Source organism: Hippopotamus amphibius, chromosome 13, assembly GCF_030028045.1.
Source record: "Hippopotamus amphibius kiboko isolate mHipAmp2 chromosome 13, mHipAmp2.hap2, whole genome shotgun sequence".
In the NCBI taxonomy this organism is placed as follows: domain Eukaryota; kingdom Metazoa; phylum Chordata; class Mammalia; order Artiodactyla; family Hippopotamidae; genus Hippopotamus; species Hippopotamus amphibius.
In genome coordinates this window covers 1,377,394-1,400,376 of record NC_080198.1, presented here as the reverse complement: position 1 = coordinate 1,400,376, position 22,983 = coordinate 1,377,394, and the positions used below count along the sequence as shown (strand labels likewise).

The 22,983-nt window shown below is 57.4% G+C and overlaps 1 protein-coding gene across 2 annotated transcripts in view; it reads right to left on the bottom strand.

Annotated features, from left to right (window-relative positions):
* The window catches only part of EEFSEC (eukaryotic elongation factor, selenocysteine-tRNA specific), a 142,956-nt gene that overhangs the window by 79,019 nt on the left and 40,954 nt on the right, over positions 1–22,983 (bottom strand). For both annotated transcript variants that reach the window (XM_057706277.1, XM_057706278.1), the window contains exon 2: positions 4,727–4,934. In XM_057706277.1, the coding sequence (XP_057562260.1) occupies positions 4,727–4,934 (208 nt within the window). The remainder of the gene's footprint in view (positions 1–4,726; positions 4,935–22,983) is intronic.

Here is a 22,983-nt window from a genome sequence, read left to right as displayed (position 1 = left end):
AAGACTTACTTGCAAGAAATATGATAGGCTAGGCAAAGGGCTAATTAATAACAACCTTATTAATATTACACACTCCTGAAAATCAAAAAGAAAGCATTAAAATCACAAGGGGCAAGTAGACAAAACACATGGGCACAAACAACACACACGAGAACCCAACTACTTAATTACCCTTAAGGAAAGATGTTCAGTCTCACCAGTAATTAGAGAATAACATATTATAACAAGAGTAAAACAACATTCTATCCTAATGCTTCAAATATATTTTTAAATTAGATACTACAGTTCACTGCTGGCAGCTGTGTGAAGTGGAAAAGAACACAGAGATACACACAGGGTTCTGAAGGGCTCCTGCCCTTTGACCTAGTGACCCCATACCTGGGGCTCTCTCAAGAGGAAAAACTGAAAATACAAAGTTTAATGATGGTCGAAGATGTTCACCCAGGATTATTTATTTACAAGAAGGAAAACTTAAGCCATCAGCAACAGAGTGATGGTTCCATGAAGAACTGCTCTATAAAAGGTTGAGTAATAAAAGCAGAAATCAGAAGTGCAAATACTTCATGATTACAATTATACGTTTAAAGGGGGAGAGTTGAATTCAGCTAAGTTGCAGGGTACGAGGTCAACACGTAAAAATCAGCTGTGTTTCTATACAACAGCAAAAACAATCTGAAATGGAAATTAAGAAAGCAATTCCATTTGTAGTAGCATCTAAAAGAATTTAATACTTAGGAATAAATCTAACCAAGGACATGAAAGGCGTGTACACCAAAAACTACGAAACGTGGATAAAAGAAATTTTAAAAGATCTAAATAAATAGAAAGATGTGTCAACGAAATGGAAACCTTAATCCTGTTAAGATGTCCATTCTACCTAAAACCATCTGCAGATTCAATGCAGTCCCTATTAAAATTCCAACCACCATTTTCTGCTGAAATGGAAAAGCAGATCCTCAAGTTCAGATGGGAACTGCAAGGAGCCCAAACAGCCAAACTTATCTTGAAAAAGAAGCAGAAAGTTGGAGGACTCAGCTCCCCAACGGAAACTTTTTACAAAGAGACAGTAAATGGAACACTGCAGTACTGGCATAAGGACAGACAGAGACCAGTGGAACCCACATATATCTGGTTAACTGATTTTTGACAAGGATAAAAGGGAAAAGGACAGTCTTCAACAAATGGTGCTAGGAAAACTGGATATCCACAAACGAATGAAGGTGGGCCTTTAACATATACCATATATAAAAAATACCTAAAAATGGATCAACAACATAACTTAAGAGCTAACACAATAAAATTCTTAGTAAAAAAAACTGGGGAAAATCTTCATGACATTCAATTTGGCAACATTTTCATGACTATGACACCAAAAGCACAGGCAAAAAAAAAAAAGAGAGAGAAAGAGAGAAAGAGAGAAAGAGAGAAAGAGAGAGAGAAAGAAAGAAAGAAAGAAAGAAAGAAAGAAAGAAAGAAAGAAAGAAAGAAAGAAAGAAAGAAAGAAGAGAAAGAAAGAAAGAAAGAAAGAAAGAAAGAAAGGAGGAAGGAAGGAAGGAAGGAAGGAAGGAAGGAAGGAAGGGAGGGAGGGAGGGAGGAAAAAGAAAGAAAGAAAGAAAGAAATTGAATTTCATCAGAATTAAAAACATTTGTGCATTGAGGAACACTGTCAAGAAAGTGAAAAGAGCCTACGGAATGGAAGGAAACAGTTGCAAATCTGATAAGCGATTAATGTCCAGAATATATAAAGAACTCCTTCAGCTCAAGAACAGAAACAACCCGATTAAAACATGGGCAAAGAACTTGATAGCCATTCCTCCAAGGAAGACGTACAGTAACCAATAAGCACGTGAAGAGATGCTCAACGTCAGTCACTAGCGAAACGCAGGCACGCGTAAGATGCCACTTCATACCTGCGAGGACGGCTATGAAAAAAGGAAAACAACAGCTGATGGCGAGGATGTAGAGAAACGGGAAGCCTAATGCACGCGGATGGGGATACAAAATGGTGCAGCCACCGTGGGAAACAGCATGGAGGTTCCGCAGAAAGTTGAACACAGACTCACCATGTGATCCAGGATCCCCACTCCTGCGTACACACCCAAAGGAACCGACGCAGGGACCGGGACAGATATTTGTGCATCAGTGTTCACAGCAGCAGCTCTCACAGCAACCAAAAGAAAACAACCCAAGTGTCCACCAAGAGACGGGTGGGTAAGCAAATACGGCCTATACGCACAATAGACCACCACCCGCTGCAAAAAGGAGTGAGATGCTGACACCGCGACAGCACAGATGGACCTACAGCACTGGCTAAGTGACACAAACCAGACACAGAGGGCCAACGACTGCATGATTCCATTTATACGGGGTCCCCAGCACAGTCAAATCTGTAGAGACAGAAAGCAGAGCAGAGGTTACCAGGGCCTGGGGGAGGGGGAGGGTGGCCAGTCTGTGGGGACACAGTTTATGTTGGGGGCCACGAAAAAGGGTTCGGTCACTGACGGTGACGACAGGAACGCAGCCTTGTGAAGGTATTCAGTGCCACGGAATCGTACATTTACAAATGGGTAAAATAATAAACATTGCGTTATGTATACTTTACTGCCATGTTCTGAATGTGGAAGAGAGGTGGGGTGAAAAGACAGGAGCAGAGGAAAGCAAGACGCCAGCAGCTGCTATCCTGAGACATCTTTGGGTGGTCTCCACTTTAACTAGTTTCCTCTATTTTCCAAAGCTTCTTTCAATTACTCTTTGATTAGGAAAAAAAAAAAGTTTTGTGTTTTCCATACTTTTTAGGTTTTGATACATACATAGCTCGGCAGTCCAAATTTCTCCTTTCTAGATAGAGAGTTTCTTCACATTTGGACCAGTATGTACTAAGGATTTACCTAACAAGGGACCATAAGAAAAGGGGACAGTCACTGAAGATGATTTAAAGAAGTTCTCTGCTGCACGGAGGTGACAGCTGTGTTCTCCTAGGAGGTGACCGCCGCGGTCTGGCCCTGGGGCCCACTGGCCCAGCAGGGCGGCAGTGCTTTCCTCACCGAGCTTCTCCAGCCTCTGCACACTGAATGAGGAGAGCAGAGGTGCCAAAGGCCCTCGGAGGGCCAATTTCCGCGAGATGTCTGATAAAGGCCGCAATCTGACCTTCAACCAATAAATTAAAATAGGAATAGTAATTTAAACACGTAAGGGAGAACCTTCCTTAAATTTAAGTAATCGAAATAGTTGACATGAGTTTACCTTTAATAGTATCCTAAGCCCTTCCCCGGAGGTCTCATTTACAGCAAATGATGGTGACATTGTGCTGGGCTTTTACGCAGGAGTCCAAAGGACCTGGTCTCCCCTTTCTGACAAGTAAATAAAACGGCAGGGAGATCAAATAACTCACTAAGAAGAAGATATAATTTTTTATCTTCCTTTTTACAGTCTCATATCCACTTCCGCTGGGAATAACAAAGTCTGAATTCTTATGCAACACTTATCTAAATGTGTCGATTTTATCGGATTGATGAATTCTGCTAACAAAAGGCAGCCTAGGAAATCTTTTATGACATATTTGGCCCATTCTCAGGGCTGAAGCTTTAATTTAACCAACTTGAGAACTCTGAGGGAGAGCTGCAGGTGTTAGATCTGAAAAAAAATCATAAATGGGAAGGCATATCCATCTTTATGACGGGGAAACAAAACCATCTCCACTTGCGTGCCCTCCACAGGCAGGAGAAGGAGAGGTGGCCCTGGCAGGATATTGTCTCGGGCTGCATAGCAAAGAGGAAGCAGCACTGTCGCCCAGTGACCGCTGTTTAGTATTGATCAAAAGGCGCTGCCCCGGGGGGGAGGAGCGGAGCCGATAAAACAACGAGGTCTCCCGACACCGTGTGCTCGACAGGGCGTCTTCTCGTCTTCCCGACCGCAAGGGAAACAGGCGTGCCCGTGGCCGCCCGGGCACCCAGGGCTTTCTGCCCCATGGCCTCCACACCCCTCCCACCGCCACCTGCCCCGCAGCACCACCACCCTCCAGGCCCTGTGGACCCCGACGGTGAGCAGCGGCGCGCCTCTTGCTCCACCCCCCGGGCCGCCCCCACCCCCACCCCCGCCCCCGGCCTCTCCCTGTGGGCCCCCTGCTGCCCCCTGGACCACACGCCCCCTGCTCCCCACAGCCCTCCTCTCTCATCACTCCCCTGCACAAAATTCTTTAACGACTCTCTACTTCCCAAAAGATGAAATCATAAACTCCTTGGCATGAAATTCTACAGAGGTGCTCCGTGATCTGGCCTTTCTCCATCTCTCCTCCCTCCGTCCATCCGCCTGTCCGTCCGTTCATCCAGACACATCCACTCATCACCCAAATGCACCTTCCCATTTTGATCACCGAGCTGCAGCTCAGCAGGCGGTGAGCAGGCAGGACTGAGTCCTCACCGACAGGATCTCGGGTGGCCCTTCCAGGCCAGGCCTGACACCTGGCCCTGCCTGGGCCAGAGTCCGGCTCCGACTGCTCCCACAGGACACACCTGACAGTGGCAGCCTGGGTTCTCGACACACTGCAGAGCGGCACCACCTCCCCACGATCCACTGGCAGCTTCTCTGTGCCCCTGGCTCTTTGGCCTCTTGCAGCAGCACCGCAGCCTCCACCCGGGATGCGAGCACATGCCAGGTGAGACCCTGCCTGCCCCATCCGGTCGGCGGAAGCAGGTGCACCCCACAGCCCTCTCATCAGCAAACCTACTTGGTGCTCTCTAGGGTCTTCTGCATCTTCTTGGTCATCTTCTCGATCGCCGCCTGTCGCTTCCCTTCGGGTAGGAGGTCCGTCTTGTTCAGCACCACGACCAGCTTCTGGCAGGCGATCTGCCCGATCACCAGGCACTCGGCTGACTGGGTCTGCATCCCCTTGGTCACATCGATGACCAGCATCATCAGGTCGATGATCTGGGCCCCTGGGAGAAGAGAGGACGAGGTTAGGGAGGAAGGGGGCAGCGGACTCTGCAGAAAGCTGCCCGGTGCCCTAGGTCCAGCAAAACCAGCCAAGATAAAGCTGGGGGCGTGAGGGGGTGTGAACGACAACCACAGCCTCCCAGCACCGGCGGTGGAGTCACCTGACCATGAATGCTGACCCCTCTCCCAGTTCTCTGACCTGACGTCCTCATGCCTAAAGTGGGCAGCCGGGAGCCCGTGTGTACGATGGGCCCGGCAGCTCGAGGACTCACTGCTCGGCAGCCCCTTTCACTGTGGTCGGTGTTATTCTGTCAACCCGCTAGGTGAAAACCGGAATCTCAGCATAGTCTCAAGTTGCTCGCTCTTGATGTTGGTGAGGAGGGCATCTCACTCTAATCGGAGCTGCCTGCCTTCCTCGTGTCTGCCCTGCGTCCTGCCTGGTGTCCCCCGAGCTACCCAGCCTCCTTGCTAGTCCTCGGACCCCCGCCACCCTACAGGGTCTCTGCCCTGGCCCCTCCTCCTGCCCGGCCCGCGGGTCCGGGCGTTAACTGCCGGCCCTCCGAGTCCCGACTCCGGTATCTCCCCTGACTGAGGCCCATGCAGACAGCCCGCCTCACAGACGCTCCAGGCCTTCTCTTCCTGCCCTGTTTCCCCAGCACACTTAGCATCCTCTGCTTTTCCTTGAAACCCCCGCTCTGTGCACTGCTCGCTCCTGCCCGGCCTTCCTGCCCGCCCGCCGCTGCAAGGTGGGCGCTGCGGCCACAGGATCACTGTTGGCACTGTCTCCCCTTCCGAGGGGACTGCTGCTCTTTGCTGCCAGTTTTTAAACCCTGAGGAGCATATCCTTTGTGGGGAAGGCCCATCTTAGGCTTCTCTCCTCAGTCACGTTTGGCTTTTATGACATTTTTTTTTCCACGCAGAAATGTTTGATTTTTATGTTGAAATGGTCAGTCTTTCCTTTTTTCCCTTTTGTTTCTGGGTTTTGTATCTTACTTAAGTACTTTTTACTTTTAAGATTATACGGACGTCTCTGGTGGCGCAGTGGGTAAGAATCTGCCTGCCAATGCAGGGGACACGGGTTCGATCCCTGCTCCAGGAAGATCTCACACGCCATGGAGCAACTAAGCCTGTGCACCACAACTATTGAGCCTGCGCTCTAGAGCCCGTGAGCCACAACTATTGAGCCCATGTGCCGCAACTACTGAAGCCCACGTGCCTAGAGCCCGTGCTCTGCAACAAGAGAGGCCACTGCAATGAGAAGCCCACACACCACAATGAAGAGTAGCCCCTGCTCGCCACAACTAGAGAAAGCCCGTGTGCAGCAACGAAGACCCAACACAGCCAATAAAAAAAAAAAAAATCTGCCTGCCAATGTGGGTGACACGGGTTTAAGCCCTGGTCCAGGAAGATCCCTCATGCCACGAAGCAACTAAGTCCCGTGTGTGACAGCTACTGAGCCCACGTGCTACAACTACTGAGCCCACATGCTACAACTACTGAAGCCTATGTGCCTAGAGCCCACGCTCCGCAACAAGAGAAGCCATCGCACTGAGAGGCTCACGCACTGCAGCAAAGAGTAGCCCCTGCTAGAGAAAGCCTGTGTGCAGCAATGAAGACTCAATGCAACCAATAAAAAAAAAAAACTATACATTTTTTTTCATGTGTTTTCTTCCAGTACTTCTACGGTTTTAAATGTTTATGTTTCAAACCTAGATCCATGTGGAATTATTTTGGTGTAATACACAACGTGGAGCTCACACTTGAGTTTTTTTGTGGACGGCTACCCACTGTCCCTGAGTCACAGTTTGTGTTTCACCCCATCTACAGACGGGGACAGCGAGGCTCAGATAAGAAGCGCACGTACCCAGGACCCTGTGGCCAGCGTCCGCCCCTCGGCCAGCGCCTGCCCACTCAGCTCTGTGGGTCTCCAGCATTTCCTGGGTTTTGGCTGTTCTTCCCTTTGGCAGGGGTCCAGCACCTCTCTCTGTCGGCTATCTTGTCCTCGGCTGTTTACTCTTCCCGCGTCTCTTGCGCGGCTCTGTCGTGCAGCCTGCCCCTCCCCTGCTGACGTGGCCCTGCCGTCCTCCGGGCCCTTTAGGGGATGAGCGTCTGTGTCCCCCTCCCGAGGGAGGGGGCCCGGGCTCAGGGCTGTCCTGAGGTCTGGCAGGCTGCCTGTGCACCCTGTCCTCTCCCCTCCCTCTCCTCATCCTCAGGGCCTTTCCCACCTGCTGTTTGGGACACTGTGGGGTCCCCAGAGACTCAGGAATGCAGCACTCTGGCCAAGAGGCGGCTGGCCACGGAAAAGGCAGACGCTTGAATTCAGCCAGCTCCGAGGTCTAGCCTTGCCTCTGCTGTTCAGTGTCGTGTGACCAGACCTCAGAGTTCTCTCCATTAGAACGGGAGGGTCTCCTCCTCGTGGGGCCTGTGGTCAGGGTTGGAGCCCACGCACATCAGAAGTCATCAGCTCACGTGCTGTCAGGAGCCAGGGGGTCGGGGCGACCGGAAGCCGTGGGGCCCAGGGCAGAAGTGCTCCTCGGCCGTGTCAGACGCAGGCCCCGTGCTGCCACACCTGCTGATTCGTAGATTCCACGTGGCCGCTCTCGGATGGTGAGCGCGGGCAGCTCGTGCGGGTGAGCAGCGCCCTGTCCAGGCCCCCGTCTGCAGCCAGCTGCGTGCCGTCCCGCACCCAGGCCCCGCAGCAGCACAGCTCCTGACCTGCGTGCCTGGCACTTGGGTTAGGCTGCCACGCTGGGCTTTCCTGCCCGTCCGGCGGCACACTGGTCCTGCTGGACGCTGGGTCAGCTTGTCAGCTACGGGATCTGGGACGCCTGGAGCTTGTTTGCCTTCTGGTCCACTTGACGTGGCTCCTCATTCTCCCAGAGAACAGGAAGCCAGGCTTCGAGGCTAACGTGTTAGGGCACCCGGGCGAGCAGGGGGGATGTGCGGTCCTGCCCGGGCTGTCCGCGCAGGCCGCTCCCTGCTGGTCTGGTGGAATTCGGAGGATGTTCACAGGAGGTCGGGTTTAAACAGTAAGGATCTCCTGCCCACTGGGGGCCCCAGAGCTCCAGGCCACAGGCTGGCACTTACCAAGGCCCCTGGGAGGGGCCTCACGGCTCTGCTGGACCTGCGGGGAAGCTGTCAGCACACACTCTGCGCAGCGATAAGCCCTCTCCCTCCCCCGCCGTGGGGCTGCAGTGGGAAGAACCACCCCCGCTGCCAGGCCGCGAGTCCCCCACACAGACGAGGGGGCTGACGCACGTGGGATGCGGTGTATCGGGAAACGCCTGTAACGGTGGCGGGATGTCAACCTCCACCGCGGGTTTAGACTGTTGACAACGGGGTACTAACACCGCTTACTGGGTATTTAAGGTCACCAGTTAAATTTTTTTCTTTATTTTAAATTTAATATTATTTCTTTTTTTAGGATGTCCATAGCTTTTGATTAAAAATCAAATTTGGGTTAAATACCTGATTTGCTAAAATGTTTAAAGTTTTATACTCAGTTTCTTCAGATGAAAACTTTTTTTTTTCCTGAACACATTTTTTCCCCTTTAGTCTCAGAAGGAAAATTACATCTCACAGATAACGTGTTAAATGCTGACCTTTGTAAGTTTTTCTTTATTTTTATTTCTGAAATGATTAAGATATACAATCTACAGAATTGAAAATTGTAATTTTTAAAAGTACTAAGAAACTTTAACCCTGTTATAATTATTCTGCAAACCTTTAAAGGACTCTGTAGTCAGTACAACTAGATGAAAAGCTCTGATAGACGGGAAAACATAGAGGGTCGTTTGTGAGCTGCAAGGTTCTGACTTGAGTTTCCCACCCACTCCCTCACTCTGCCCCTCTCCTCTCGGAGTGATTTCCTACCCCGGGTCCGTGGGAATCGGGAAGGACACTGTTTGATTCATTCTGTGGAAATACTAGGGATTTTGAAAAGGACAAGACGGGCCTGTTATGTCACTTCCTGTCGTCTGATCAAAGTCTGATGAAGAAACCGAGTGACCGAGGGTGACTGCTAGGCGCGGGTGGTGCCTGGCGCTGACCCGGGTTTCCAGCGGGGCCGCTCGAGTTGCTGTGACTTGTGGACCCCTTAGACGTCCATGATGCTGGCTGCAGGGCAGCTCCTGCTGCACAGGCAGCGTGCGGGCACCGGACAGAGGCTGCAGGGGAAGCCCCACGGCACCTGAGCGTGGGCGTCCCGTCTGCACCGCCTTTCTGGGTTTGTGAGTTCAGTTTTACCTACCATCCCCAGGATCCCAGCAGGAATTAGAAGTGAGTGGGCAGATGGGTGGAGAACACGAGCCTTCCCCTCCAGCCTCTGGCCCAAGACAAGGAACTCAGTGGTGCTACACACCATCCGGGAATGGAATCTCAGAATCAGGACCCAACTCCTGGTCCCCGAGGTGGAAGAGGTGGGCAAGCTATGGTGTGCTCACTCAGACCGATGGAGACCGATTAAGCTGTGCCCCACCTGGGTGCTGTGCCGGCGGCTGCGAACACGGACCGCAAACCCAGGCCTTGGTCTGTGAGCCGCAGCGTGGGGAGGGGCGGGAGGAAGGGTCCGGGCAGAGGAGCAGGAGTCAGAGCAAGGTAGGGAGGGGTGAGATACTGTGGGGCCTGCCCTGATTCTGGCGTCCAGTGGGTGAGGACTGTGGGGGAGGTGGCGGACAGGGGCTGGGTCCCGTTCAGAAGGACAGGCCGCGTGGCGTGATCTTGAGTGGAAGCAAGAAGGACTTCGAGTGGATCTTTAAGAGAACTCCCGAGAGGCAGGGCTAGTAAAGACGGGGGTGGAGGTCCAGAGAGCAGGCGTGTCCTGATTCAGGGAGGGAGTCCGAGTTACCCGAGTTCCCCATCCGTGGATCACGTCTGCGACGCTGCCACGCTCACGAATACCACTACCAGTGCTACTGACTTTACGTGTGTTTAAGTCACGTCCTTTCTTTGAACTCAAGTGCATTTATATTGAAAAGAACTTTATATGACAGTAAATGCATTAACCTCGCTGTAAACAGAAGCTAACAGAGAAGATAAATAAAACAACAAAGCGAAACGATGAATGCGCTGTTGTTTGTTAGATGCTAACAGAGGTGAAACCTTGAGCCCCAGGTCGGCTCTGATCTGACGAGATCAGCAAGAGCTAGCAAGAGACATTCTAGCCCTAAACCGAGTCTCTCTCGTCGACAAAACAGGGGGAGTGGATGGAAACTGGGAAAGGCATGACCTTCAACCCCGCCGGGCAGGAGTGTTAACCCGGCGCCAGGTACAGCCTCGCACCACCTCTCCCGCCTCCATCTCCCCCGGCCGCTCCAGAAGCACCAGACAGAGTAAGCACACGGCCGACAGAGCCCTCCTCGGAGGGGCGCACAGGCAGGCTCAGCGGCACGACAGCAGAGCTGTCCACGCTTCCTCGGGGCAGAGGGCCGGGGCGGGTCGGCCGCCCCTCCCTCCCGGACAGAGGGGATGGAGGTGCTCACGGGCTCCTGAGCCGGGGAGGCCTGCCCCTGCTTCCTTAAGCTGCTGTGTCGTCGTCTATCTGGGGTAATCTTTTTAGCTGACTTTGCACAACAGTACAACTCCTGTTCCAGAGCAGCGAAAGGGAGCAGAGAATGGAATCTGAAATGTAGAAATAAAGTAATTGTGGGCCGTGAGCTATAATTTGATTTCATGCTTTACAGGGAAATGAAAGAAGGCTTCCTTAAAATGTACGGTTTCTGCTCTCTCCCCCACCCCCTCCTCCCTTGAACCATTTTAGGATTTCCTCTAGCACCGAAGAGAAAATAGGATTGTGGAAAACGTTCAGCTCTCAAGTGTCACTGCCACTCAGGGGCCAGCGCGGTTTAATGTGAACTTCCCATTCTGGGTAAGAGGAAATTCTTCAATTAATAAACCGGGTGTGCGGAGGCCAGTCTTTAAGGTTTAATCAATTTCATCTGTACTTAGGATAAAAAGACTGACTATTCTACTTTTTTTTTTCTCGTTTTCCGTCTTTAAAAAAATAATAAAATGAATGTTTTATTTTAAATTCTTTGAGGTTCGCATCTCCTGTTTCAGGAAATATTGTCTATTTCATGCAGTGAGTATGAAAACTCCCCCCTCCTTTTTTACTTTTGCTAAGAATCTTTTTTCAAAAATAACGGAATTATCCTCTGCCCTCGCCCACTGCAACGGCCTGGGAGAGGACACGGCTTACGCAGGGTTTTGGCAGAGACGCCTCGTGGGGGCGGCGGAGAGAGACAAATCTCCAGATATGGCTGCAAGAGTGCCTCCTGGACAGACGCTGAGAGGGGGACGAGGGAGCGTGAGCCCTTCGCCAGCAGGGACGCCCGGGCCCCAGACAACCTCGCCCAGGAAGCCTGCCCCACGGTCGTCCGCGGGCACGGGGGCCTCAGAACAGCACCAGGGTGTCTCCCCAACGGGGTGGAGTAAACATTCAGACGTGCTGGCCAACCAGGACCGACAGGACTTCCCGGGACAGAGAGCGCCGGAATCTTTGTCACGTGGTCCCTGGACACGTGGGGTCTGCTGGGATTCCGGGACAGAGGCCACGGTCAGGCCCCGCGGTGAAGAGTCTGCACCTCCACTCCACGTACCAGCTAAATGCTCTGGGCCTGTTGCTTCATCTACAAAATGGAGACAAAGCCACGATGAACCTTTCAGAACGCTGTGTGACGCGCCTCACACAGCACTCGGGACCCCCAGGGAAGGGGGACCTGCCTGGCCCAGGTCCCCCCCCCCCCCGGCTTTCGCAGGGTGCCTGCGGGAAAAGGCTACTTTTAAGTCAGTGCTTTTCACTAAAACTCTGCAAATCCAGGGCCCCGTCAATGTGAGCTCCATCGTGAGGATGGACACAAAAGCCTCATCGTTCTGAACACTGGCTGCAACGATCAAGGGTCTGAACGTGGCTGGTCGAGGTGCAGCCGACAGCCCAGCTCTGCAAGAGAAGCCGGGGGCGCCGAAGAGCGACTAACGGTACTCGGTACACAGTCAGCGCTCCCTAAGTGAGCGGGCGGGGAGGCACCCAGGACGCACAGCAGCCCGGCCGCAGCCAGCGGCGGGACCCCGGCGGCAGCGGAGCCAGGAGCAGGGTCGGGCTCTGCCTGACCTGAGGCCCCTCGCTCCACCAGGCCTCCTCCTTAAAGAAGACAGCAGCCTGTGATCCCAAAGAGGAACGGTCCCCTGGGACTCGGGCCCACGCGCCGTCCCTCCCCGTGGAGAGACGTGAGGGGAAACACCTGCAGACACAGGTCACCACGAGAACGGGGACGGGACGTGGTGGGGACACACGGGCTCCCCTCGGCCCCCTCCCTGCCTGCCGGGGAGACCTGGTCGCCGAGCCTCCGTCTCCCGTCTGTGACACGGGATCCCCCGTCACCCACAGGGCAGCGCGGGGCCCCAGGTCCCACGTGCACGCCGCACAGCCACGGCCGGGTGCAGCAGGCGCGCACTCTCGGGCACGACGGAACCTGAGCTCCCATCCTCACCCGTGCCGGCACCGGACAAAGGCCGGTCCTGTGGCGGGGGCAGCGGGCAACGCGAACGCCTGCAGGGCCTGGTGGGCCCTCCACGGAGTGGCGGGCCCGGCGCAAGACGAGGCGTGAGACTAGAGGCCGCAGGCACTCCTGGGCCCTGGCCGGAGGGGACGGCGCCCCCCAGCACCGGCCCACGTGGCCAGAGAGGAATGTGAGCCTGCAGCTGCCAGATCTTCTGATTTTTTCAAGAGAAGCCAAAAATCTGGACCATTGTATGAAATTTGCCAATTTTTAAATGTTGACAACCAATTCCAAAAAAATGTTTAAACTGTACGGCCCAAACAAAACATGTCCGTTGGCCAAAAGCGGCCTGCAGCTCCCAGTGTGAGGTCTCTGGAGGGAGTCTTCTCGAGAAGGGGAGGTTGGGGGAGGCAGAGCAAACACGCACTTCTCTGGCCGCGTCCACAAGAGGAGCACCAGGGATCCGTCGCTGAGCTGCGGCACCTCCTGCCCCTCACCCACACCGGGCCCCGGCGCAGCGAGGAGGGCAGATGCCAGGACAAGCCATCCTGGAGGAAAGGGCAGCAGGCTCGCTGGTGTCGCCAGGCCCCAGCGCGCTGGCGCAGGGGACACGAGGCCAAGGGCCTGCGGTCAGACGAACCAACCTCTGCTCGGACCCAGCGCCCCGCGGGCCGCGAGGGGCAGCCTCCCTCCGCCGCCTCCCCAGGCCCCCGCTCTCTGGACCGAGGCCCTCGCCCCTCGCAGCTGCGACAGCCCCTCTGCCAGGGAGGGTGGGTCCGACGCGCGGCTGCTCTCTGGTGGGCTTCCCGCCACAGCTTCAAGCACAGGCTCTCACACCGAGTCTCAAAACGCTGCCAGCAGGCAGAACGTCCAGGAACGCTCTAAGACAATGATTTTCCCGGAAGAGTGAGACAGGAAAACCTCAGAGGCCCCAGGCCAGAATGTCCTCTAGGACAGACGCTGGCCTCAGCGAGTCCCCGGGACGAGCCCTGCCCAGAAGAGCTGCGTGCTGTCTGCACCGCGTGGGCCGAGCGCTGTCCTGGATCTTCGCGCACAGGGGCTCACGTGACCCCGTCCTAGGACGGAGGCCACACGTGGACACCGCATCCTGCAGGTGGATGTGGAGGCCCAGAGAGGCTAAGTCACACCCGAGGTAAAGGGCCAGGCGGCGGCAGGCACCCGCCCAGAGCCCGGGACCCACAGGCACCACTGCGTGGGGAGCGCGCGGGACGCGCGGGGCTCCCCGAGGAGCAGAGAGAAGGCAGTGGGGCCGGGCCCCCCACCCCCGCACCTCCCAGCCTCCCCCTCCCACGTGCCCCGCAGCCCCCGGCCGCCCTGCTGTCCCCCCGGGACCTGGGCACGAGCCCCCACACCCAAGCGCTCCTCCCGTCTCTTCCCTTTTCCTGGCGACTCAGACTCTGAAGTGCAGCGCAGGTGTCCCCTCCCAGGGGTCCTCCCGACTCTCCCTGGTCTGGATGAGGGGGCCCGCCCTTGGGGTCCTGTGGTCAGCACACGGCCCAGGACGGCCCCGTTCTGTGACCGGCCGGTGCCCCTGCAGCCTCCCCCACTGGGACAGAGCCAGTGGTCAGCGCGCGCCTCCGCAGGGAACGAACAGAACTGGGAGGCCGTTAAAGCACTGAGCGCCCACTAGCCGTGAACGGAGTCTTCTCTGTTCTGTAGCGGTGACACCTACACTCCAGAGAGGCAGGTGTGCTTGTCCAGGAACAGGGACAGAAGAAGGGAGCAAGGACAGGACCGCATGCCGCGAAGCCCAGGGGTCTGGGACCTGCAGGGAGAGGGCCCAGGGGGAGACCCCCAGGGAACCCCCAGAGGGGGAGGAGGGGCCCTCACGGGTTCACTTGAGAGATGAAGAAGCTGAGAGCCAGAGTGGGGAAGAACCTCCACCAAGGTCGCAGACCCTCACCCCCGGACCCACCCCCACCCCTGTGGAAGTGGGTCCACCGCTCAGAAGGCACCGAGAAGGGAAAAGGACACTCTGCTTGTTCTGTAGCCTCAGACACAGACCGGCCCTTTAGAAACGGGGCCGCAGGCCACGGCGAGCCCCCCCTCTGAGGCAGAGGAGCCACGGTCGGTGGCCCTGCCTGGCCCAGGCCGAAGGGCTCCTCCAGCTGAGACGGCCTCCGTGTGCAGGGTCACAGAGCCTGAGGCCGTGGCCTCAGGAAGCTGTTTACTGGGGAAGCAGGAGAAAAGAAAAGGAGGAAAGAGGGGGGAAATCTACCACAAAAAGTAAGTAAAATCAGCAGAATTCCTTCCTGAAAAGGGTGGAATTAGCATCTGGCCTCAGCTGCCAAGGGCGGCCACTGAAGCGACAAAAATGAGTTCAAGGCACAAGTGGATGTTTCCCTGGATGGAGACAGAGGGACCAGAGCAGCGGCCGCGCCTCGGGGGCAGCAGCGGGGCACGTCCAGGGCAGGGCGCCGTGCGAGAGCCCGGACACGGGCCCCTCCCCGACGTCACCTCCCCGCGACGCCTCCTGCAGGGCCTGCGGTCACCCGGGCCCGTCTCCCTCCGAGCCTCTGTATGCGGCCCCCGGGGCCGGGTCTCGGCTTCAGGGACACGCGTGGCCCCGTCCTGCCCTCAAGGAGCCCACTGTCTGACGGGGGAGGCGGACACAAACCCACAATGTCAGCACAGTGAAGCACATCAAAGTGAGACGCTAGGGTTCTGCTGAGCAAGCACAGAAGGGGGCGGAGGGGGGAGGAGGCCGGAAGGCGGGGGGAGGGCCCGTCCCGGCCGAGGACACAGCCGAGGCCGCGGAGCCCCAGCTGCCAGCGCGGCGGAGGACGCCCACCAGCTGGCTCCCCTGGACCCTCGGGCCAGGCCCGACCCCCAGGGAACGAAGTGGCCAGAGGCGCCGACCGCCGGTGGGGACCCGACACAACTCCACGGCAGCAGCTCAGGACAGCTGTTCCTAATCTTCCCGAGACCCTGGCACACGTGCCACCCGAGGGACCGGAGACGCCGGGGTCTCGTAAGGGACACAGCCTGTTAGGCCCCCTCTGGCCCAACGGGTTCCAGTGTCCTCCTTCAGGCGGCTCCCTGACAGGTGGTCCAGCTTTGTCAGGCTCCCTGGGCCCCATTTCCTTCAAGGCGGAACGGATGTTTACTCTAAAAGGACCGCAAACCTATGCTCTGTGTTCCGAGCCCGCTTGCTGGCGCAGGGCATCTCCAGGGCCCCTGAGCCGAGTCCGACCTTCCACACACCCCCGACTCAGAACCAACTCTGCCGGCCTCTCAGACTGAAGCTAGGAGACACGGGGACGCCGAGAAGACGAGGCCCGGCCCCTGTGCCCAGCGCCCTGCATACAGACCAGGGCGGGGCGCGACAGGACACAGGGTGAGCGCCTGGCACTGTCCTTCCAAAGCCCTGTCAGGCTGGCTGCCGGCCGCGGACCACCGTCCACGGCAGCCAGGGGCGGGGTGGCGGCGCGGGGTCTTCAGCCGGGCGGGGTGTGGCGGGCACTGACTTCGTGTCCTGTTCTGCTCCCTGGCAGAGGGCGACGGCCTTAAGATCCCATTCATAACATGCACTGTGCGACCCGCGCCACGCGCAGACGCTCACCCTCTGCCCACACCAGCCCCGCCACAGCCCAGCAAGCCGAGCGCTGCGATTCCACCTTCCAAAGGCAGCAGCTCCGTCAGGGAGGTCCGTTCACAGGCCCACACACACACGGTGAGCAAGCGGCAGGGCTCAGCTCCTCCACCGCCCACCAGAGCTCCCCCATAGCCATGCAATCTCAGTTCTGGGGGCCCCTATCCCACGGCCGCCCCAGGAAGAGGACCTTGAGAACAGACACCAAACCAAAGCAGCAACCGCACCCCCAGAACTCAGGAACGCACGACACCCAGACGGCAGCGGTCTTACACAGGCCACGCAGATCAGCACCGGCCAGAGGAAGAGACACGCGGGGCGCGACCTGGGGGTGGGGGGTACAAGCACAGGCCGCTCCCGGAGACTCAGGGCGCATCACCCTCCCGCCACATCCATCTCTTTGCGACCGGGGAGCCCCACGGAGCCCCTGGGTCCAGAGTGTTCACTGGGGTTTCATGACTCAGGCACGAGCGGCTGAATCGCTGGCTGTGAGACTGAACTCAGTCCACCCGCTCTGCCCCCTCAGAGGTCAGGAGGTCAGCCTGGGGTCTCTGGCCCAAAGCCCCAGCCCACGAGTCACACGGCTGGTCTCCAGTCTTCCCCGAGCACAAACCAGGGGTGGTCCGGGGCCACTGTGCACAGCAAAGGCACTCGATCACGGGAGATCCCAAGGCTTCAGGAGCCCTGTCCCCGGAGCCCAGGACGAAGGCCACGTTCCTATCATATTGATACAACAGTAAGGCTGAAGCATGCTCTCCCACCACGCCCCTCCGTCCCCCCCCCCACCTCCCCACCTGCGGATGAAGCCGGCGCACTTCGACAACTGTGACAGAGAACAATCTGAAATGCAAACAGAAGCGCGTCAGTGTCGTCAGCGCAGGAAACACCACACACGAGGCCCCACGCATCCAGAGGAGGGGTGAGCGCTGTGCGGGAGGGCGCGACGCGGGGAGCGTGTTGTCAGAGGGCATCTGATGACACAGACCGAGGCTCATGGTCCAGAAGGCTTTACGCCGGGACCTAAGACGCGACGTTCGGCGGGACCCTCCCTGGGAAAGAGGTCATGTCAAAACATGAACAAGAGTTTCCTAAGCAACTCGACTCTCGTTTCTCCCTCACACGTTCTGCTATCTTCCAGATTCTCAATGTGCATACTTTATTATATGTGCAGGAGAAAAAAAGGCTTTTAATACATAGCACGTGGAGAATAAACTTACACTAACTCCCATGAAGCACTGATAAGCTACTTTATCTGAGAGTACATGGCAATGACTGTATTTTCAGTATTTAGAAGTACTTTTTGCTTCTTTTTCAAATCTATCTATCCATTTCCTAAAAAGAATGTTCTAACCTCACGATGTATTCCGCTTCTTCACCTATCTTTCACACATTCTTATTTAAAGCCCTTTCAGATGTGTTTCATGGTTTCTAGTCCTGGGACACGGATCTCCCCACCTGTGCCTATGGGATGTCTTTTTCACGGGGGTCATCTTCCTTGTATGCCACATGTCCTCAGCCACAGCTGTTTTCCGTGGGAGGTCCCAGTGTGTGACTGGAGCGTGCCCGGTGGGATGGCCGGGCTGTGGGGCCAGGGCCGCGTGCGTCGCCAGTGTTTCCGTAACATGGACGGCGTGGACGTGAGCCCGGCGTCCCGGCGCACGTGGTCTCAAGAATCCTGCTCTCTCCTGCGGGAGCCATTAAACCTCGAGCTCCTGGAGGAAACCTTTCCCTGTTCCCCGTCTCAGTCTACGAGGGGCCCTGTGCATCTCCAGTGTGGACGCCCCTGCGGACCAGCCGGCGTCCAGGCCTGTTTGCGGCAGTGACTCTGACTCCTTCCGCTCCCGCCCTTGAAGACGCTGCCTCCTGGCTTCGGCAAAGTCTCTCGTGCTTCCCCATGTCCCCCAGCACGTCAACGTCGGGGGCCCACAGCTCCCAGTGGCCGCGCAGCCCGCCGTGTCACGCACACGTCTGACCAACGGGGCAACGATAAAGAGTCAAGGGGGCACGCAGTGAGGGACCATCAACCGCACGCCCTTCTCACCACCTGAGAACAAGCACGGAAACTAAATGTATTGGGAGTAACCAGACATCATTTTAGTGAGCAGAGAACCATAACCAGAGTTGTACTGTAGGCTCTGAGTTGCAAAGACCTGGTTCTGAACCCTGGTTCTGCCAGCTTTGCAAGCTGGGGCCTCTCACCCCCCGCCCGGGACGCGGTGAGAACTGGCCTGCGGCCTGTCCCTGGGAGCGGCTCGTTGCTGCACCTGCTGTCACAGCTCACACGGAAGGACAGGCTGGGACCGCTGTGTACCAGCTACAGGCAGAGCCTCAGGACAGCGAGTGTGAAGCGGGGACCAGGAGGGCACGAGAGCCCCCACGGGAACGGCCAGGGAGCTTCTAGCACCTGGAGGAATCCTCCGACCGTGGCTGGCCACAGCCACAGCCGCGCCTCCTCGCGGGGCGTCGGGGAACCTGGCCGCTGGTGCCCCTGCCTGAGCACCGGCTGTGCGCACCCCCTTCCCAAATGGCCCCTGAGGCACCAGGGACGCCACGGGCCTCGTGCAGCCGTCCCGGAAACTGCGCCAAGAGCTCCATGAGTGGGAGCGATGACCACCGTGCCCGGACCACCTCTGGAGAGGGAACGGGTCTGATCGCTCAGCTCCGAAACCGCTCCCTGGAAGGAGCTCGGGCGCCTCCAGATGACGGCCCCGGCCACGGAGCCAGAGTCTGGCCGTGACTCTCAGCCCCGTGGTTCCAGACCTGCCGCCTCGGTGACATCACCCTCTGTCCTCAGTCTCCTCACCGCCAAGACGGGTGACAGCAGCGCCGGCCCTGCGGCGGTGAGAAACACGCCATTGCAATACGTACGGCGCCTGGCACACAGTAGGTGCCGCAGAAGGCTTGGCTACTCTCCGTGCCAGGGTCCGTCCTGAGCTCCCCAGTGCTCCGGGCAATAAGGCTGCGTCCCCAGGACACGCGTGACGGTATCGGGGCAGTTGTGGCCAAGGGCTCAGCCAGCAGATGCCCTGGACAGGCACGCCCTCAGGACCCACCAGGCAGGGAGCCTGGTTCCGGCTCCACCAGGGCCCGGCACTGGTCTGAGGGGACACAGCGGCTCCACAAGGCAAGCAAGGCCCTGCCCTCGCGGGGCTTACGCTCCCGCATCCGCCACCGACGCGCTCCCAGAGAGATGACCGCCAGGCAGGACGCAGACAGGGCTGTGGCCCGGAGTGCCGGGCGCAGCAGGAACACACCGCGCGGGGAGGCGGGAGGCCCCCTGGGAGACAGAGGGGCACGGGTTCTCCACCGCGGGGAAAAGGCCCTGGCGAGGCGGACCCCCCACCCCCGCCAAGGCAGGGCCCGGACGTCCCCGCACTGGTAATGGAGGGCCAGTGGCCGCGTGTTAGGTGGGGGGCTCACGGTGGTGCCCACGGGGACGCGAGGCTGGCTGGGAGAGGCTGGAGCAGGGGGTGCCTGCTGCTCCCAGCACGCGGCCGGTGGGGGAGGATGCAGACGTCTACCCTCCCAGCGGCCTCCCTCCGCTCGCGGCCTGCTCCCCGCCGGCCGTGAGCCTGCTGGCAGAGGCCCGGGGCCCCCTCAGCTGTGGAGGCTCCCAGCGCCCCGGACTGCAGCTAAGGACGGCCGACGGGAAGGGGAGGGAGTCCCGCCCTCCTCAGGGGGAAGGTTACAGAGAAGGTCCAAAGTTGAGAAACACAAAAAGTACGTAACAAGCTTCCACAAAAAGCCATCAGCTAGAGCGTGGGGGTGGCTGTGGCTGGAGAGGGAAGCACTCTGTCCTCGCCCCCCTGTCTGCCCCCCGCCTCCCGGAGGCCAGGCCCGCGCAGCCCCACACCCCCGAGCAGCCAACATCCCGCCCGCAATCGCTCTTCTCAACCCCAGGCCCATGCCTCAGGAAGCGCACGGACAGGACTGAAGGAACGGGATGAGATGCAACGAGGACAGGCGAGCAGCCGTGCTTGGACACGGGCTCTGTGCTCAGCCCAGGAGGCCACCCATCTGTTGGCTAAAAGCAACTAAACTAGAAACTGTTTTAAGCTACAGCTGGTGTCTCGGCCACTTTATCAAGCACTTGAGACACAGAGCTGATTATTTTTCTGGCAACAACGAAAACAGAAAGGCTGAAAGCACGGAATTCGTCACCAGCTGTTTCCGGAGCGGTTCTTACAGTCACGTCTGGGTCGGGGCCAAAGTCGGCAAAGAGGTCCACTCGGGAGGCCTGCTGCGGTTGGTCTTTTCATTCCCCTCTTGCATTCTGGTGCCTTGAGTCACGCAAAGTAAAACCCCTTGCAGAGCATCTTTCTGTACCCTCGATGCTATTTGCAAAAAGCCCCTTAAAAAGGCACTTGGGTTAAAAGACACATGTGTGCGCCACGCTCCTGACTCATGCCCTCTGCCCCTCACTTGGATCCGGAATCCCACGCCCGCCCTCTCTCCACCAGCCTGCTGCGTGGCTGGGGCCAACCTCTGCAGCCCAGCCTGAGCCCCAGTTCCTCACTGGTGACACCTGGGGGCTGTGGAGCTTTTGGAGCGCCAAGCACAGTCCGGCACGTGGAAGGCGCCCAACAAACGGGAGGTGATTAAGATGTGACTGGTTCTCACGGCCCACACCACCCTTTCCCCGACCACCAACACCCATGGAGGTGTGGTCGTGGGTGATTTTCATTTTCTGTCCTGTGCTGCTTTCCAAAACTGGGACAAGAAAATTCACTTCACAAAAACGACAAACACTTTAAAATAAAAATTATCACCTAAAATATTAGAGTGAAAATGCCTGGCCTATTTTTTACACGATAAGAGCTCATCCCAGGACCAGAGGTCTCCCTTTGCCACAGCAGGAATCTGCAAACAGTTTTCAGAACCACTGCCAAAGCCAGCAGGACAGAGACTGCCCCCACCCTCCTCTCCTGTCAAAGGGTTCCAACCCAAGTCCCCATTCCTACAGCCCCCAACCGCCCTGAATCAGTCACACCCTCGGGACCACCCTGGGCCCCGTTTCCAGAGTGGCCCAGCCAGGAATGGCCAGGGACCGGCAGCTCCTGGAAGCTGGGCTCCCGGGGCTCCCGGGAGACAGGACGAGTGAGCTGAGCACTGAAGAGCGAGAGGCTGTGAGGGAGACCCCAGCAGAGGCAGCTGCCAGAGGCCGGCGAGGGCCTGCGTGGGCCGGTCGAGGCAAGGGGTGGGCAGGAGGAAGGCCTGTACGGACCAGCAGCTGCTCCAGCGTGGGCTCAGCACGTCCAGCCCGAGCACAGATCTACCCTTTGGAGCTGGTTTCCAGCCCCAGGTCTGCAGACCTGCGAGTGGACAGGACGCACCCCAGGGCAAGCAGGGCCTGGTGACTGGCCAACCTTTGATGTCCCTCCAGGCCACAACTGGCCAGGTCCTCAGAATTGCTTATTTTTCCTGTATAACTTTTGCAATGTTTCAGCTAAACAGACAGTTTTTATCAACAATTTCCAGAGCAAGAAAAACAGCCAAATGCTTGGTTTGTAACGGAAGCTGGTAGCTGTGCTGGGGGCACGTGAGAACAGCTCCCCCCCCGAGGGGTTCGGAGCCCAGGCAGGACCTGCGTCTGCTGCCGCCGCGCCCCGCCCACCGACTGCTCACAGAGCCCCTCTCCTCTGGGGTCCTCGTGCCCTGGCTCAGGACCCCAGGCCCAGCGCCAGGCACAGGCTGGGCCCAGATCTGGCCACTCAGTCTTGGCTGCATCTTCTCCCAGGGGCGCTGACTCTGCGGAGAGAAAGTTGAGCCCAGAGCCACAGGCAGCTCCGCAACCTCACGGGAAGCAGCCGGCCTGAGAAATAAGCGGGCACGAGGGACACGGCCCGGGAGATGCGGACCCTCGATCCAGCCGTGCCTAAACCCAGCCCACGACCGCGCTGGTTGTAAGAAGCAGTCTGCGCTGAGTTTCTGTCCTTTACAAACGAAGATTACCTACGAACACATTTAACAACTCTACTCACGCGTCCTGATTTTAATGCCTTCACGGCACCTTCCAAGCTCCTAAAGTGACTGCTGACACACACGCTCGCACTCGGGCCACCCACACCGCGCAGCGCGCACCACGGCGGCCCTCACCTCACAGGCAATGCCGCCACCGCGGTCGCAATAGGCATCGTTTTACACAAAGTCACACAGACACGAGGTAGTGGAGCCAGATTCACACCCTCTGAATCCAAAACCCACGCTCCTCCCCCCAGGAAGGCCCCGCTGCCTCCGCGTGCGCAGCCCTGTCCTCAATACAGGCTGAGACACAAGGTCTGCAGTCACCTGGAAACTGGACGCAAGTCCATGAGCCCACCAGGGATGCGGAACGCCAGAACACAGCGACGCGTCCCAGCGTGCGGTCCAGGCACCGTCCACACGGCAGGGAGGTGAGAGGGTGCAGAGGCCACACCTCGGAGCCGGGGGCTGCCACGGGGTCTCACCATCGCTGTGACCTCAGGACCTTCCCGTTCAGCTCTCCGCCAGCCACCGGGACGCCCCGACACCCCCTTCAACCGAGGGTCCCTCGCCTGCATGACCGGGCCGTCGTCTGCCCCCCAGACTGCGAAGGCGTTCCCGCCTAACCACACACCTTCTTCAAAAGCACCTTGGTTACAGCTCTCAGGTGACCCCGGGAGCGGCGAGTTCCAGTTTCCCTCAGGGACTCCTACGTCGCTCAGTGAACGCTCTGCTCACGGCCCACCGTGTTGGCGTCCTGGCGTGGCTGCACACGGTCGCAGAAGGAGCTGTGCCTCGCTGGTTGGGAGAAAGTTTTCAGATCAGCGTTTTACTTTATGGAACTGAGGAAACGGAAGCTTTAGAAATCTCATATTGTATTGCTAACCAACTTAGTGGTGTGTCACTGAATGATTTTTCTTAGGTCAAAAGTTTTTCTTATCAAATCACAATATAATTAAAGATGCTCCAGAAATGAAGAGG